The 19,432-nt window shown below is 39.3% G+C and overlaps 1 protein-coding gene across 1 annotated transcript in view; it reads left to right on the forward strand.

Moving 5' to 3' along the window:
- Positions 1–19,432, forward strand: part of STK32B (serine/threonine kinase 32B) — a 378,978-nt gene that overhangs the window by 284,313 nt on the left and 75,233 nt on the right. The window contains exon 5 of the mRNA XM_069074008.1: positions 6,031–6,068. Within this exon, the coding sequence (XP_068930109.1) occupies positions 6,031–6,068 (38 nt within the window). The remainder of the gene's footprint in view (positions 1–6,030; positions 6,069–19,432) is intronic.

The following is a 19,432-nucleotide window of genomic DNA, read 5'->3' on the forward strand; positions in this document are numbered from 1 at the left end:
GATACAAATTCTTGAATGCTAAGTCCCCCAATGGTTGATCTTGAAGAATAGGTAATTACAAGCACTAATAGAGTTGACCAAGGGGCCCTATCTCCAGCTATGCACCCATGTCTGAGGGTATTTACAGCATAGATATGGTCATGGAAAGAAGCTACTATGTTTAAAATGAAATGAAGCTTTGGGGAGAATAATGTAGCAAGAAGCTATGAAATTGCTCCATTTGCCCGTAAGATTTCCACCCCCTTCAACCCTAGATGAAATTGAGACAGTAGGTGAAGAGCAGGGTGTGTACTCACTGCAAACTATAAGGGATCCCAGGGCTAGATAATTGCTTTCCCCCAGATGCCAATTAAAGTTCCTCCCAGTTCTGACATTTTATCTTGTATATTCCCAAATCCCTTCCAACTCTAGAACTCTGCTTCTAACCCCATACAAATATTTTTTCTAGCCCATGATAAAATATTCACAAATTCATTTCATTTTTTACCTTGTTTATACAAAATTTTTATTATTGTTTTAATAACACCTAAAATCACAACTAGGAAGCAGAAAGGCAACGGACTCACTCCAGAAACATATGAAGCAAAAATTGTCGTGCATCTGCTTGGTATTTTAACATTCAGCAGAGAATGGTGTTATATAGCCCATCTGACATTTTGTGTTTCATTTCATTGGGGTCAAAATAATTCATGAAGGACACCAAATTTTATAGTTCTGCTTACATACTTTCCATAATAATGTCATTTTCCCCAGTTCTTGAATTATAACATTGTCCTAAGCCTGAGTCATCCCAACCTTTCTCCCATTTGTACAGCTTTCCTTCTCTCTTGCTTTCTAATTGTGCAGGGCCAGTTTTGGCAGAGTGAATTTTTAGAACTGAGATATAATCACCCTGAAAAACAGCCCTTATGGAAATAGTCCCGAAGTCATCTTGCCCTATGATGCTCAGATAAGGAGCTGTGCTGCTAAAGTGCTGGTCTAATCAAACCCAAAGATACAGAGCCTGGACTCCTTTGTACTTTTACTTTCTAATGATTTTGCCTAGTGATTTGGTGATAGCTTAGGAAGGAGCCATGTGAGAGAGCCTATCTCTCAGTAAGCTACCAAAAAAACATCATAGGAGTATATATTTAGAGCTAGATATGAGCCCAGTTTTCAGGTAGTCCAAACCACAAATTTTATAGAAGGGGAAACTGAGTCCCAGAGATGTTAAATGGCTCCCCTGATGTCGCACAGAAAGTAGCCAATATGGGATTTGAACTGAGGTGCTCTGTTTCCAAATCCACCACTGTTTCCAGGGTACTAAATAATTGAATATTTGAACTGAAAGGAATGTTAGAATATAGAATGTTTTATCTATAAACTGTCCCTTCACTGTGCCTATACCCATGCCTGTCTTGGGCCCTTTGGAAAAATAATTATTTATGCTCACTTTTATGGACCTCATCAATTCACACTGGTTCAATCATTCATATACCAATGACTCACATCTATATATCCACCCTTAGTCTCTCTATTGAATAATAGTGCTGTATCACCAACTGCCTTTTGAAGTAAACACCGTGTGGTTGTATCAAACTCAACATGTCCAGAACAGAACCCCTTTTCTCAAAGGGACATATTCAAGGTTAAGCACCTAGTCATCAACAGTGAAGTATTGATGGAATTAACTCTTCCTTTAGAGGAATTAAATCTTTTCTTTTTAAGTTTGTGGCTCCCAAGAACAATGAACCACACATTTGGGTTTACTCATTCCATGTCCATGCCTTAGCTTACCTTATTCCCCTTACCTGGAAAGCCCTCTTCATACTCACTCCCTCACCAATTCAAATCCATCTTACTCATTCCTTATGATCTAACTCAAAGTCTACTTCTTCCTTGAAGCCTTCCCTGATTACTCTCTTGTTGCTCTTCCCCTTTGGGTTCCTGTGGCATTTATAGTCTAGGTATCAGAATTCAGTACTTCTTGGTATTGTCTTCTGAGTCAGGCCCACCCAGGAGAAGAAGGAAGTCTAAGAAAGTGTTGGGGGGCAGGTGGGTAGCTTAGTGAATAGAGCACTGGGCTTGGAGTAAGGGAGACTCATCTTCCTGAGTTCAAAGCTGGTCTCAGACACTTAGTAGCTGTGTGACCCTGGGAAAGCACCTTAACCCTGTTTACCTCAGTTTCCTCATCTGTAAAATGAGCTGGAGAAGGAAATGGCAAACCACTCCAGGATCTTTGCCAAGAAAACCTCAAATGGGATCAAAAGAATTGAACACAACTTAAACAACTGAACAACAACAGAAAGTGTTGACAAGAATGCAGCTATTGGGAAAACAATACAGATGATTTTTTTGTTTTGTTTTGGTTTGGTTTATGTTGGTTTTTTAGTGTATTCTGTGTCCAAGACAGCAAGGGGCTCACAGCATGATGTGCTCTCTTCTTCCTTTGCACCCCCCCCACAACACGCGCGCGCGCACACACACACACACACACACACACACACACACACACAAAGACACAGAGAAATACACCTGGGAACAACTGACCTCAGAAGTCACATGCTTTGCTACAAAGAGTTTCAGTTCACTTTCTCTCTTTCTTTCCAAGACAGTTAGTTTCACAGATGCAGTATGATAGACCAGCAGTAGACCCAAGATCTTTGCTTTTATTAAAAGTCTGGAAGCAGTATCAGAGTGGGAAGAGGCTGACTCTCTTATTAGATCGATTGGCAGCAGCTGCTGCCTTCCTGCCCCTACAATCTAATTGCATAGCCAGTTTCTGGGATGGTACTAACAATAAGTACCATAAAAGAAGGGTTTGTGTCTTATCCACCTTATGTAAACCTCACAGCACTAGTTTTGAGGACAGTATGTGACAGATCAGAGCAAGCAGCAGTTAGTATCAGTTTGGCTTTCATGTCACCCAAATACAGCAATAACTGTTGGTTTGCTGTTGTGTTAGGGGTAAAAATGGGGGAAAGAGAACTGTGGCAACCATCACACATGGATCATCCTCTTGGATCAGGCACAATTTGGTCTTATGATCTTGGGCAAACCATTACCACTCTGGTCATCATTTTCTTCATCTGTAAAATAAGGGAGTGTGATATATGGTTTAATAGGCACTAATAAGTATTTTAATGATGATAAGGTAGCACGTGAAGAAGAATATTTGAAAGATGCCTATCTCAGAAACTTCTCTCTATACATTTGATTAGTTTATAGAATCATAAGACCTGTCCCCTGGAAGGAGATCTATCTAATCTAACTATTCCTGTCCCTTCTATTCTCAACTCTATAAATAGTCAAATAGTGTTCTACTTTAAAAAGAAAAGATTGCTAAGGGAGATGAATATTTCAAGGCTTACTGTTTAAAGTATAAGAAAGAGGGATGGCTAGGTGGTGCAGTGAATAGAGCACCAGCCCTGGAGTCAGGGGGACATGAGTTCAAATCCAGCCTCAGACACTTAACACAAAAACTAGCCATGCAACTTTGGGCAAATCACTTAACCCCAATTGCCCTCCAAAAAAAAAGCAAAAAAAAGTAAAGTATCAGAAAGAAAGGCTGATCAACTAAGTTGCTTTTGTGCATCATGGCAGAAGATTCTGAGATAGAAATTATATGGTTTACTACAATGGAGTATGGAGTAAATCTGCCTGGGAGAAATGAAGAATGCAGCCAAACTTAGCCTGTTTGTCATTTCCTGAACTCAGGATTACACATAATGTACTAACTCCAGTTCTTTGCCCAGGCCATTTCCCATCCATGGAAGGCATTCCTTTTCCATTTTTGACTCTTAGAATCTCTTCCTTCCTTCAAGACTCAGCGTGCCATGTCTATGGAAAGCCTTCCTGGATTTCCCTGGTTGGTTGTTAGTGCTTTCTCTTGTTCCCAAATTCTTATAGTATCTCTTTGAATGTATTTATTTTATATGTCTTTTATACATAATTATATATGTATCTATTGTCTTCCCAATAAATAAAAGTTTCTGGAAGGAAGGGATAATTTCAGTTTTTTTTCTTTGTGTCCACAGAGCCTGGCACATAGCAGTCATTTAATAAATACTTGGTTAATTGTGATTGATAGGTGATATAAGCTTGGGGGCAAAGGAGAGGTCCAGACAAGGTGCTCTAAGATAATTTGAGGAGGATAATAATACTTTCAGTTGGGTGAATAATATAGTGCGCAACCTCTGAGCTGAGCGTTGAAGAGAAAGATGGATTCCAACAGGTAGAAATGAAGAGGCATTTCTGGACTAGACTGTCAGGAGGGGAAGTCTTTACAAATGCATAAAAGCAAAATGAGAGTTTGGAGGAATAGCTGGCTATCTAGTAAGGCAAAAGGGGAGTATGTAGGGAGGGAAGTCATGTGAAATAAGACCAGAAAGATAGGTTGGACTATTTTTATCTGGAATACTTTAAACATGCCAAAAGGAGTTTTTATTTCATCACAGAGGTAACAGGGAGCCACTGAAAGCTTTTGAGCAAAGGAATAACCTAACTTAACATGTTCATTAGGAAGATTGTTATAGTGGCTGTGGGAAGGATGGATTGGAGTAGGGAAAGACTGATACATCCTGTACTGGAATGTGCTTCACTTCTACCCCAATGCAACAGATCTTTCCTGATAACCTTCTAAGTTATCTTGGGCTGGAAAATTGTTTTTACTCCATCCTTTGGTGCATTCTGCTGTTCTAGAATTTGTTTTAAGACATTATTTAAAGTTGTTTGGAGGGGAATTGGGGAGAGTTCAGGAGAGTGCCTGCCTTTACTCTGCCATCTTGGTTCCTTCATTTGTAAAATGAAGGAGTTGGACTAGATGGACTCTAAGTTCCAATATATGTCTTTAATCAGTAGGTAGTAATAATGAACTTGAAGACAGAAAACCTCTGTCCAGTTCCTCTCTCTTACATTTTATGACACTGTGACCTTGAGGCTTAGGCAACTGAAAGGCTGTAGGTTATATAGAGGTTTCCATATTATTGCAGTTGTAGTAGTAGTACTATCCACTAAATAGTTGTAGAACTAGTACTAGTAGTAGTAGTATCCACTTTTTGTATGTTCACTGGTTTCCTTTGTAATCCTATGTATTTTATTTCATCCATTTAAAAATATTTTTCAGAGAAGAGATCCATAGGTTTCATCAGATGGCCAAAGGGGTCCATGGTACAAAAGAGGTTAAGAATCCTTGGACTGGATAATGTCTTAAAGCCCCTTGCTAACCCTTTCATTTTGCCATAAGTAGAATATCCCACTTTCATCTCTCTCTCTCTCACTCACACACACCCTGTCCATCACACACACATATGCTAGAGCCTCCCAAAGGACCATTTCACACTCTTCTTCAATATTGTCACTCTACGTCTCATACCAGCTCACAACAAACATTCCCTCCCCTCCAACTGCTCACATCGTATAAATGGTAGCTAAAGCTCTGCTACCTCTCTCTCACAAACACACCCAAGGGTCTGATCAAATCTCATTAAATCACCAACATCAAAGAGCCCTATTGATAATTAATAATGGAAGACAGCTGTTTGCCTTCCCCAGAGATTGATAGTTTCTCAGAGCACAATAATATTCCAATGCACAAATATCCCATCCCATAAATTATTTAACATTTCTCCAATTGTTGAACATGAGCATTGTTGTTGCTTTATATTTCTTCCTCATTAATGACCATTTTTAAGGTATAGTCATAGTAATGAGAATCACTGGTTCAAAGGATACATATCAATGATTTAATATGCTTACGACATATTGCTGTCTTAATGTAGTGTCATCGCCATGGGTTAGACCATAGCAGAGCCCAAAATAAGACTTAGGAAACATCTGAGTCTGTCTGCTTATAATACCAAGGAACCAGAGAAACTAAAAGCCCAGTAACTGTGTTAAAGCAGTTTTTCTTATCTTTCTAGTTTTGTAGGACTCACAAATGGAGAAAGAAAAGCATGCTAGGGATTAGTAGACATTTATTGTTGTAAGGATTGAGCCATTTTGGTGGTAAAAACATGTTGTATTTTACTTTATTTTTTTTTTATTTTACAGAGACATCAAACCAGACAACATATTATTGGATGAGCATGGTAAGCCCATTTAAAATATTTTATCAAGGTTAGGGTCACTTGGGATTTCTCCCACTTAAAGATCCCAGCAACACTTTCTGTTCTTAAGCAACACTTAACAATTGAGAACATCTCCTAGTTAGTACCCCTAGTAAGCTCTTCCTTGGCTTACGCTTCCTTTCTTCACTTTACATTCTGATATCATTCGCTCTTCTTCAACTGAACTGAGGACATATTGTGTGTTGCTTGCTCAAGGTACAAGGATGTTGTGTAGCACCTGCCCAAAGCACAAAAATTTCTGATCCAAGCTCTGATCAACTATATTGTAGCCTATTCCACAAATATATTATATTCTCTTATACTTGGTGGCCTCAAAAGTCGTTTTTGATGTCTGATAATGTCTGAAGGGTGATCATGGTTTCTGAATTCTGACAGGTGCAACTGAGCTAAAAGTCAGTATGAGACCAAGTGTAGATTGGAGGCCTGTTATCTGAGAACCAAAAGTGTCAAGTGCAAAGGTACTCATGACCAGAATGTGAGCTACAAGACAATGGTTTTTTTGGTCATAGCAACTTACAAAGGCCATCTTCTAAGCCTTAGAAGAGTTGAAATCTGGGGTGGTGGAAGGAGTAACCATGCTGATGAAATCATCACTCTTTTGGGTATTGAACCTGGAGGATTAGGTCAACTGCAAAGTTAATGAGTCAATATTATAGCCAAAAAAGCTGAAATCTTAGGCTATAAAAGAAGCATAGTGTATAGAACAAGTGAGAGGTGGGAGCCTCACTATATTCTTCTCTTATATACAAACACTAGAAGTCTTTGGACATATATTTAAAAAGGTTATGGACAATAAAGGGAGTTTCAAGAGAAGATCAGTCAGATTGGTGACAGGACTTGCTATTCTATCTCTCCCTTTCTCCTTCTCCCATTATATTCCTCTCTCACCTCTTGAGTTTGTTTTTTAGATATCCCTTCCTATTCAACTGGTCCTTTGCACTCTATGTATATATATATGTACACACATATACACACACTCACATATGTATTTACATACATATACACCCTATTGTATATATATGAATGTATGAATACATATATGCATACATTCCCTTCTACACATACATATATGTATGTATACATGTATGCATGTATACATACATACACATATATATTCCCTTCAACTATCCTCATACTGAGAAAAGTCTCATGAGTTACAATTATTGTTTTTCCCTGTAGGAATGTAAATAGTTAAACTTTATTATGTTCCTTCTGATTTCTTTTTCCTGTTTACCTTCTCATGCTTCTCTTGCTTATTGTATTTGGAAGTCAAATTTGTTGTTCAGCTCTGGTTTTTTCATCAAGAATACTTGAAAGTCCTCTATGTCATTGAATGACCATATTTTCCCCTGAAGCATTATACTCATTTTTGCTGGGTAGGTGATTCTTGGTTTTAATCCTAGCTCCTTTGACCTCCAGAATATCATATTCTAAGCCCTTCAGTCCCTTAATATGGAGGCAGCTAGATCTTGTGTTATTTTGACTGTGTTTCCACAAATATTTAAATTGTTTCTAACTGACAGCTTATAATATTTTCTCCTTGATCTGGGAACTCTGGAATTTGGCTATGATATTTGTAGGAGTTTTCTTTTTGGGATCTTTTTTCAAGAGGCAATAGATGAATTCTTTTCATTTCGATTTTGCCCTCTGGTTCTAGAATATCAGGGCAATTTTGCTTAATAATTTCTTGAAGGATGATTTCTAGGCTCTTCTTTGATCATGGCTTTCAGGTAGTCCAATAATTTCTAAATGATCTTTCCTGGATCTATTGTCCAGGTCAGTGATTTTTCTAATGAGATATTTCACATTGCTTTCTATTTTTTTTTTTCATTTGTTTGCATCTATTTTATAGTATCCTGAATTCTCATAAAGTCATTACCTTCTATTTGCTCCAATCCAATTTTGAAGGAATTATTCTCTTCAGTGAGTTTTTGAAATTCTTTTTCCATCTGGCTAATTTGGTTTTTTAAGACATTCTTCTCCTCATTGGCTTTTTGGGTGTCATTTGCGTTATGTTTATTTTTAAGGTATTATTTTCTTCAGTATTTTTGGGAGTCTCCTTTAGCAGGCTGTTGACTCAGTCTTCATGATTTTCTTACATCATTATCATTTCTCTTCCCAAATTTTCCTTGACTTCTCTTACTTGATTTTCAAAATCCTTCTTCAGCTCCTCCATGGCCTGTAACCAAATCATATTTTTATTGGAAACTTTTGAACCAGGAGTTTTGACTTTGTTATCTTCTTCTGTTTCCATGTTTTGATCCCTTTTGTCCCCCAACAAATTCTATGGTCTGATTGCACTTCCGCTACTTGCTCATCTTGCCAGCCAATTACTTGACTTTTGAGCTCTTTGCCACTGTAGAACTCTGCTTCCAGAGTGGAGAGAGCTGTGTCCCAAATCACTGGAATTTTTGCAAATGTTGTCAGAACTATGAGGAGGGTGCCCTCTCTACAGTCACCACAAGCTCTGGCACACTGGGGTTTCTCATGCTGGACAACCACCCAAGGCTGTGACCCAGATGCAATCAGGTCCCCGCAAGAGCAATTACCCTCCGAATGGTAGCTTGGTCCCCCTATAATCTGCAGGCAAGGAGCTCCAGAGGCAGCCACTGCTGCCATGTAGTCACCACCTCTTTCCCTGGGGGAAGGGGCTGGACCATGCTCTTTCATCACCCATTTCCAATGGGGTTCCCTACTGAATTTTTACTTTCTCTTTGGCATTTATGAATTGAAAAGTCTGGAAACCACCATGGCTGCCAGAGATTCACTCTCCTGAAGACTTCTCCAGACAATCTGGACAGCTGGTTTGGGCTGCCCTGGCTCTGGACCTGAGTGGCTCACCTAGGACTGCACTCAGCTCCCAGACTGGTGGGATAGACCCTTCCTGTCAGCCTGCCAGGCTGCCTTCAGCAGAAGATTTGTTTCTGTGACTTTGTGGGTTCTGTAGCTCTAAAATTTGTTTAGAATCATATTTTATAGGTATTGGAGGTGGTTTATGTGGGAGCTTAAGCAAGTTCCTGCTTTTACTCCACCATCTTGGTTCCCTGCAGTATATATTTTCAAAATGTTTTTGAATATTTTTTCCAATAATATGTAAAAATAATTTTCAACATTCTTTTTTAAAATTTTGACTTCAAATTCCCTCTCTCCTTCCCCTTTCTCCCTCCTCCCCAAGACAGCAATAAATTTGATATAGGTTATACATGTGCAATCATACGAAACATATTTCCATATTAGTCATGTTAGAAAACCTAAAAACAAAGAAAACACAGACCAAAAAAAAAGAAAGAACACAATTGTTCCGTAAGAAATGGTGAGCTTATAGTTAATTTTGCTTAGTTGGATTTCAATTAACCAAAAGTTTACTTAATAATAATGACTGGGAATTAAAAGCAGTCTGTCCTAAGTACTCATAGTATTTTTATGAATCTTTGCAATGAGCATATGACAATACACTAAAGGATGCATGAACTTCTCAATGAGGTCTGTCCCTGTAATGATGCAGGTCAAAATTCATCTATACGTTGTCTTTTTTTTTAGGCAATCGGGGTTAAGTAACTTGCCCAAGGTCACACGGCCAGTTATTTCTGGGTGTGGTGCTGAGTATCTGAGCCCGGGATTCGATCTCCAGGTCGTCCCAACACTGGAGCTGGTGCTCCTACTCGCTGAGCCACCTGGCTGCCCCTAAGCAATTGGGGTTAAGTAACTTGCTCAAGGTCACACGGCCAGTTATTTCTGGGTGTGGTGCTGAGTATCTGAGCCCAGATTTGATCCAGGTCATCCCGACACTGGAGCCGGTGCTCCTACTCGCTGAGCCACCTGGCCGCCCCTAAGCAATTGGGGTTAAGTAACTTGCTCAAGGTTACACGGCCAGGTGTTTCTGGGTGGGTGCTAAGTGTCTGAGCCCGGGATTCGATCTCCAGGTCTTCTCAACACTGGAGCCGGTGCTCTTACTTGCTGTGCTACCTGGCCGCCCCTATATGTTGTCTTCTTATTCGTCTTCCATATGGCTTCAACCACATGTTCTGGAAATCTTCCTCTAGGATATTTCATATTCTATGGGCACCATTGCAACAACCGTTCTCTCTATATATTATCTTGCTTTTTTTACATGACCTGTCTACTTCCTATTCAACCATATACTTCCTACATTATGCCATAATGCACAGAGAACTGACCTTGGAACCAAGAAGGCCTAGTTTCAATTCTCACCTCTGTATGAACCTGGCAAGGTCCCTTCCCCTCTCAATGCTCTTGACTACTCTCCAATATTTCAGAGAAGGCCCTGACATGCACCAAGAGAGGGAGTTTCCTCATTTACAAAACCTTTATATCAATAAAATCACCAGTCCCATCCCTATCTTTATTCTTCTTTTTTATGCCATTTCTTCTACACTTAGGATGTGTGAAGGGGAAATACTGTGAGACAGGTCATAAAAGTTAGTATGCAGCAAGACTCTTGCTGTTGAGTTATTTAAGTTGTGTCCAACTCTTGGGGTCTTCTTGGCAATGAAACTGAAGTGGTTTTCCATTTCCTTCTCCAGTTCATTCTACAGATGAGGAAACTGAGGCAAATAGTGTTAAGTGATTTGCCCAAAGGAACTACACAGCTAATAAGTAACTGAGGCTGGATTTGAGCTCAGGGAGATGAGTCTTCTTGACTCCAAGTCCAGTGCTCTCTCCACTGAGTCACCTAACTGTCCTGGAACAAGATTATAAATGGCATGACATGCCAGGATTAGGATTTAATAGTGTTTATAATACTAACAAGAGACCGACTGAAAGCTATTTTTTAGCAAGGGAGTGATATGATCATTCCATTCCATGAAGAATATTGATTACATGGGGGCGGAGTCAAGATTGCGGAGTAGAAGCAGGACCTCCAAGCGGCTCTGGTTTCCACCTTCCCCAATCAATGTAAAAAGGGGACTCTGAACAAACTTTAGAGCTGCAGAACCCACAAAATGACACAGAGAACCTAACCTCCCACTGAGGACAGTGCTTCAGGGTGGCAGGAATCAGCCAGAGCAGTGCTCTCGGATCCCAACCCAGAATGATGAGAGCCAGAGATTTTAGCCCCAGGGCAGGTGTGATCAACCACCAGCAGGAGGGACTGCAGATCAGCAGCAGCTGTGGCCATTTCAAGAACTATCAACACATAGATGCAAAGAAAAAAGTGACAGGTCAGTGAAGTCTTGACTTTGGGACTCAGTAAGTGGGAGTGTGTTTGCTTTTTCCCCTGTTGTGAGAAGCTGCTGAGATGCCTGGTGCAGGCAGCCAGCACCACGTGACAGCTTCAGCTCCTGACCAGCAGAGTAGGGGGACTAAGCAACCAGTCTGAGGAGTAATCACTCTTACTTTAACCTGCTTGGATCTGTATTGCAATCTAAGGTGGAGATCCTGGGGTGTGTGTCCATCTTGCCAGAGCATGTGAAGGCCTCAGAGAGGGCACTCATCTAATACCTCTGGCAGCTGAGAAAACCCCAGCATTTGGGACGAAAGCTCCTCTGTCTGGTAGCAGACTGTGGCAAAAAGCCCAGGGGTCAAGTGACTGAGGGGTGACATGACCAGGCAAAGGAAACAAAACAGACAGAAGATTTCAACATTACACTCTTATTTTGGGGACAAAAAGGAGCAAAGCATGAAACAGGAGGAAGACAGTGAAGTCAGTACTCCTGCACCAAAAGCTTCAAAGGAAAATACAAGCTGGTTACAGGCCATAGAGGATCTTAAAAAGCAGATAAGAGAATTGGAGGAAAAATTGGGAAGAGAAATGAGAACAATACAAGAAAACTATGAAATGAAAGTCAACAGCTTGACTGAGGAAAATCACACCTTAAAAATCCAACTAACTCAATTGGCAAGAGGCTCAAAAAGGCAATGAGGAGAAGAATGCCTTAAAAATCCAAATTTGCCAGATGGAAAAAGAATCTCAAGAGCTCAATGAGGAGAATCATTGCTTCAGAATTAGATTGGAACAAATGGAAGCTAATGACTATGAGAAATAAAGATGCTGATAAACAGATCCAAACAAATGAAAGAATAGAAGGCAATGTAAAATATCTCATGGGAAAAACCACTGATGTGGAAAAGAGATCCAGGAGAGATAATTTTAAAATTATTGGACTACCTGAAAGCCATGATCAAAGTAAGAACCTAGAAATCATTCTCCAGGAAGTTCTCAAAGAAAACTGCCCTGATGTTTTAGTACCAGAGGGCAAAATAGAGGTTGAAAGAATCCACCGATCACCTGAAAAAGATCCCAAAAAGAAAACTCCTAGGAATATTATAGCCAGGTTCCAGAATTCCCAGATTAAGGAGAGAATATTACAATCAGCCAGGAAGAAACAATTTTAATATTGTGGAAACACAATCAGGATAACCCAGGATCAGGCAGCTTCTACACTGAGGGATCGAAGGGCTTGGAATATGATATTTCAGAGGTCAAAGAAACTGGGATTAAAACGAAGAATCACCTACCCAGCAAAACTGAGTATCATGTTTCAGGGGAAAATATGGTCATTCAGTGGAATAGAGGACTTTCAAGCATTCTTGATGAAAAAAACAGAGTTGAACAGAAAATTTGACATTCAGATACAAGAAGCAAGAGAAGCGTGAAAAGGTAAACAGGGAAAAGAAATCATAAGGAACTTACCGAAGTTGAACTATTAACATTCCTACATGGAAAAACAATAATTGTAACTGATGAAACTTTTCTCAGTGTGAAAATAGTTGAAGGGAATAGAAGTATATATATATATATGAGGGTATATGGGCATATGAATACATATGTGAATGTGTGTATATATGTTTACAGGTAAACATAGAGGACACAGGACTAATTTAATAGGAAGGGATGATACTTAAAAGGTGAAATTAAGAGGTTAGAGAGGAATATAATGAGAGGAGATAGGGAGAGACAGAATGGGGTAAACTATCTCATATAGAAGAGGCAAGGGAAAATGGTTACAATGTAGGGGAAGAATAAGAAGGCAAAAGGGAATGGGTCAATCTTATTCTCATTGAATTTGGCTTGGGGAGGGAATGAAATACACACTAAATAGGGTATCTCTCCCTACAGGAGAGAGGGGGGAAGGGGATGAGAGGGAGGATGATGGAAGGGAAGGCAGGCTGGGGGGGAGGGAATTTGGAAGCACCCACTTGTGAAAAGGGATGGGATCAAAGTAGAGAACAGAACAAGTTGGAGGTGGGATAGGAGGGAGGAAAATATAGTCAGTCTTTTATAATATATCTACTATGTTATTGTTTTGCATTAGCTACACATGTACAACCTATACTGCTTATCTTCCCAGTAAGGGTGGGTGACAAGGGAGGAAGGGAATGAATCTTGAATTCAAAGTTTTAAAATCAAATGTTTATATATATACATAAATATGTATATATATATATATATATACTATTATTAATACTATTTAACATGTCATTGGAAAATAAGATATACAGGCACTGGAGCATAGAGATCCACCATGCCCTACTGGAAAAGTCTAAAGGGGTATGGGAGAAAACATGGGAGAGAGCAGATTGGAGGAGGCGATATCCTGTAGGACTGCTATTTTGGGGTGGTGGGTAGGGGAAAAATGGGGAGAAAATTTGTAACTCAAAATCTGGAGGAAATGAGTGATATAAATCAGAAGTTAATAAAGCATTTGAAAAATGACAAAAAAGAATATTAATTACAGTGGGGGTATACTTAGAGATAGGCCATTGTAAATATGGGATTGGAAAGCAATATCCATGAGATTTGAAATATGGGGGACACATAAGTGAGGGAAGTATTTTAGATGTGGAAGGCATCTTCACAAAGGTGATAATTGAAGGAAATAGATAAAGTCACAAAAGAAGAGAGAAAAGAGAGAGAAGACCAAGAAAAAATGTGGGGGGAAGTATGTTTAAATGGAATGGAAAACTAAGGAACTGGTAAAAGAAAAGAACAATCAGAGAAGTGTGGAGGAGAAACACGAGAGCTCAGTGTCAGAAAAGCCAAAAAGGAGAACATATCAAGAACAAAGGACTGACCAACAATGTGAAATTCTTCCAAGAGGGCAAAAGGAGGAAGGACACAAACAAAGTTATTGAATTTAGTGATAATTACGTTATTAGTGAGAATGGATTCCAGCAGAGCAAGGTGGGGTAGATGTATTTTAGTACACATATTATAGTTCTGTACACATTTATGTATATCATGTACATATTATATATATATAATATATATATGCATGTATGCTTACATGTGTGTGTATGTATGTATTTATACTTTATTGGGCAGCTAGGTGGTACAGTACATAGAGTGCTGGGACTGAAGTCAGGAAGCCTCATCTTTATGAGTTCAAATCTGACCTAAGACACTTAATACTAGCTGTATGATCCTGGGCAAGTCACTTAACCTTGCTTGCTTCAGTTCCTCATCTGTGAAATAACTGGAAAAGGAAATTGCAACCCACTCCAGTATCTTTGCCAAAAAAATGTGGTCACAAGGAATCAGATATGACTGACAAACGACTGAACAACATCGACAGACTGTGACCTCTCTGAGAGCAATAGAACATAAGCTTCTTGAGGGCAGGGACTGGTTCTCCTTTTCTCCATATCCACAGGGTCTTACACAGAACAGGTGCTTAATAACTGTTTATGAGATTGAATCGAGGGTAGAGAATAGTGTTATGTGTGAAAGCCCTAACTACCCCTGAACCTCCCCATTACAGCACAGGGCTCTTCCTCCATGTGCTTAACAAATGGTGGTTGAGAAATGAGGGCATGAATAAGTGGATTGTGTCTTCCAGATGGAATTAAAATGACTTATTTTAAAGAATTGTCTTTCCATCTGCTTCTAACACATTTGTTTATACATGTGTTTCATGCTCTTCATTGGGTGGTGGGTAGCAGCTTTAAAAATACCTACTCTCTTGTCAAAATATTTCCTATTTTGTCTCTCTTCCACAGTGAGCATAAGACTCTAGGGGAAAAGAGGGACATGTGTTGTTTACTATAAGGCCTGGGGGAAATTGGACTCCTTAGAAAATTCATGGGGGGAAGCCACTCAAATACTTAAAAGAAAAGAAAGTCTCCTACTAAGATTGAGGGTCCATAAGATATCCATTTATACACAATACTTGGAGATTTTAAGAACAACTAAAACCAAATATTTGTTTAAAGCTTCCACACTATTATTCAAGAGCCTATTCATGGAACCATGAGATGGAAGAGGAGTCAGGAGACCTGAGTTAGAATTTTAATTTGGTCACTGTTTTGGGGCAAGTTACTTTGCTTTTTCTCACCCCACTTAATTTATAAAATGGGAATAATTGTATTCCCAGATCCTAGAATAATGCCTTTCATATAGTAGGCACTTAACAAATGCTTATTAAATCAAATTGAATGTAAACAGAAGCTATTTGAGTTATTTTTTAAAAATATTATTATAAATATGTTATTTTAACATAAACTATCATGATGATATTTTTTTCTTATGACATGATGCTTGACCTCTTTTGAGGGAGACAAGACTTGCTTACATGAAGCAACTAGAGAATGGTATAAGCCCTATCCTATTAAGTACTAAATTGAATAATCAAATGTCTTAATTTGTAGTTCAGATAATAGTTTAGTTCAATGGATGGGCAACAATTTATGGCTCAAGTAAATATGGGCTTGGTGAAGGAGGTATTTGGTATTGGAGTCAGGCCTGGATAATGAGAACAACTTAGAGGGAAAAGGCATACTAGATCTTGGTAAGCATTATCAAAGGTCTTAAGATGGGAATGGTCAGATAAGGGTGTGTGTGCGTGTGTGTGCGTGTGCTCTTTGTGGGGCGTCACCTTGCTCTTGGGACTTGGAGATGAGGACAGGATGGAGTTGGATAGGTGATCAATTTTCCTATGTCTTACCTCAGTGGAAGCAGCCATTCAATATCCTTAGGTTTCTGGATCCCTCTCTTAAGTTTCCCAGGAAATTGACAGAAGAGATAACAGAGTCTTGAGATCTCACCTCCTGATTTCTCTTCAACCTACACAAACTCAGGTCTCTTTGCTTGTGATGTTGAAACTTTCTGGCAAGAGCAGTTGTTGGCCAATGGGATTTCAGATCATTTTTAATGAAGCCCCAAACTATTTCCAAATTCCTGAGTATAAAATTGCTGAAATGGTGGGGAACAATTTTACTCATACGCTTTCTTTCTAGGCATGGTATTTAAATCCCTAGGAGTTACTTGTGGCTTATAGAATTTAAAGAATTTGTTCAATCACATAACCAGTAAGAGACAAAGGCAGAATTTAGACTTAGGTCTTTCTGTTATGCCAAGCCAGAATTCTGCCCATCTCGATGCAAAATCACCACCACCACCACCGTAATATTTAGCCATGTATTGCTTTAAAGTTTCCTAAGCACTTTTTATATTATCTTATTTGAAGTTCACAACAACAAGTACTGCCATAGGATTTAGAAATTCTCTTCTCGGTCCTTACTTCTGAAGTGATTTATTGTGTTACCCTTGTTAAATCATATACATCCTCTAAGTCATGTGTAAAACCAAGCATGAGCAGCTTTCCAGAAGACTGCTGCTGTGAACAGCTTTTAATATTCTGATTACACAATATAGTGAACTATCTATTTATTAAATAACAAACCAGAGCAAAACATTCACAGAAACTCAAGGTACAGCGTTCACAATGTTGCAACTTGTCACAGAAAATCAAAATACAGTATTCACCATGTCACAACTCAATAACTTATCACTAAAATGGCCACATATTTTTCACCAAAGTGGTCACATTTAAACAATGTACATTCATTTAATCAATCACAAAATCTTTAATTCAATCACAAAGTACAAAAGTCAAAGTTCTCCACACCCAGGTCCCAGTAAATCATTATCTTCTCAGTCAGTACAAAGTATCCAAGTAAAGCCTTCTTTCAGCTTGACTTGAGGCTGGCTCTCAACTTCCATGGTTCCTCTTCCATGGTCCCAGCTACAACTGTCACCTGGGTTCAAAGGCAGGCAGCTCCTAGTTCCTTATCCAGCTCCTTGTCCACTTCTTTGTCCAGTTCCCATTCCATATTGAAGTTCACAGTGTCCAGTCCACTTCAAGTCCTTCACAGTTCGTGTTTCTGGGAAGACAAAGCTTGACAGAGCCACAATAATATTCATTCACATTACCGGCACCATCACTAATTCACTATCTGCCTGTGAAATCAACTCAGACACACCAACAATTTCTGAGAGCTCAACACAAATCATCAACATAGAAATCAACACAGACCCACAAACAAGGTCCAAGAGGTCAACACAAATCATCAGTAAAGTCCCAGGACCTCCAAAACCCTTCTCCAGGACTTCTGCAAACATACAACAAGAAAATCTTCTTTCAGGGATTCCAGCAAGGTCCCGGGGCTTCTGTACAAAGTATCACAAACAAACATCAACACAGACAGAACAGAGTGCCGGTATACCACAAGTTTTCTTCTTCTTGACTCTGCCACCACAAGAGTCCTCTTCTCACTTCTGCTATCTCTAGCCTGGGCCTCTCCTTATATATGGTCATTAGCTCCTACCCTTCCTGTTGCAGGAGTTCATGAGTTCTAGGGTTCACAAGTTGTGGAGTTCACAAGTTTTGTTTCTTAACAGACTTGATACAAGGCTCAAAAGAAACTTGAACTGAAACAAGATGGTAATTCAATAGCTGAAACAAGGTGTGAACTACTTCTGTGCTTTCCGTTACATTATGATCTCCTGACATATAAAATAAAAGATGTGAATTGTTGTTCAGTCATTTTTCAGTTGTGTCCAGCTCTTCATGGCACTCTTTGGGGTTTTCTTGGCAAAGATACTGAAATGATTTGCCATTTCTTTCTCCAGATTTTGTTTATACAGATGAGAAAATTGAAGCAAACAGGGTTAAATGACTTGCCCAGAATGACACAGCTAGTGTCTGAGGACAGATTTGAACTCAAGTCTTCCTGACTCTAGGCCTGGCACTCTCTCCACTGTGCCACCAGTCTCTACAGGCCCCTTCTAGTCCCTAACATGTTTTTCTATGCTCTTTGGTCTCTTCTAGCACTGCGGCATTTGGTGTTTTGCATTTTAATATCCCTTCCAGATTTAAGCAGCTGTATTCTATAGTCCCTTCTATTGCTGACATTCTATGATTCTAAATATTATACCAGTTCAGAAAAGAGAGGGATGTTTGTGGTCTCTAGTTTTGGGGGGTGGGGGTGGGGGAGGTAGCTTTATGGAGGCAGGAGCTGCAACATACCCATCAGGAGACACCTGAGATTAACCTGAGAGCAACAAACCCCATCTAGAGATGTTGATAAGCCCTGAAAGCAGTGTGTTTCTTGTTTCCACCTGTTATCTCAGGATGCACACCTGTGCACTGGGGGCTTCAGAGAGACACATCATTCGATCCCTTTCCAGACTCACCACAGGGGCACAGAGAAGCTTCAAATCCCATGAGGGTAGAAAAGATTTGTAAAGGTCACTCCATTGTTTCCCCAGAAATTCCATGTTCTGAAAATACCAACCATCTACTGGTGCCATAAGTCAAATGAAGCCTAGATTAGTTTGTGCAGTTGTTGCTGTTTTTCATCCAGGCCTATGATAAGTTTACTATGATTGAAAGATAATGGAAAGCAAAGAATAGCAATGTTTTTGTTGCCTAGGGATGTGATGAGTGCCTTATCTAAACTTTTTTGTCTCCCTCTTCTGCTCTTGTCTCAGTCTGGCCCTGGGCTCTGCACATAGATGATGTTTAATACATGTTTGTTAAATGGAATTAAATCCTAACATCTAGTAGGCAGGATCACAAAAGAATTTGTTAAAATTTGGTACCTAGGCATCATATTGTGTTCATCTCATTACAGCCTCTTCTAGGTACATAGACCAAATGCTGGCTAATTAGACCCACTAAAAGATACCTTCTGGTGGAATTCTTCCCTAATCACTCCAGCTAGAATAATTTCTTCCTCTTCAGATCTCTTGGAGACCTTTGAATCTCTCTCTTATACTTGTATTATCTTACTATTAGATTATAAATTTCTTGAGATATGCCATTATGTCATTGGGGGGGGGGGTTGTATCCATAATTCCTATCACACTTTTAGATAGAGAATATTTATCAAATGCAATTGAAAACAAGTCATAATAATACTAATTTAAGAAAATGGCTATTATTACAACTGTGGTTTTATTGTTTCCCTAGCACCTTACATTTATATAATGTTTAAAAATGTGTATAGTATTTCCTTAATTAACTCACAAGGTAAGTAGTGCAAATATGATTAAATGGCTTCCAGATTCCTAGAGGCATCAT

The sequence above is a fragment of the Petaurus breviceps genome, unplaced genomic scaffold (genome assembly GCF_028583685.1).
Source record: "Petaurus breviceps papuanus isolate PSGF00001 unplaced genomic scaffold, PetGlider_PUasm1.0 140, whole genome shotgun sequence".
Lineage (NCBI taxonomy): Eukaryota > Metazoa > Chordata > Mammalia > Diprotodontia > Petauridae > Petaurus > Petaurus breviceps.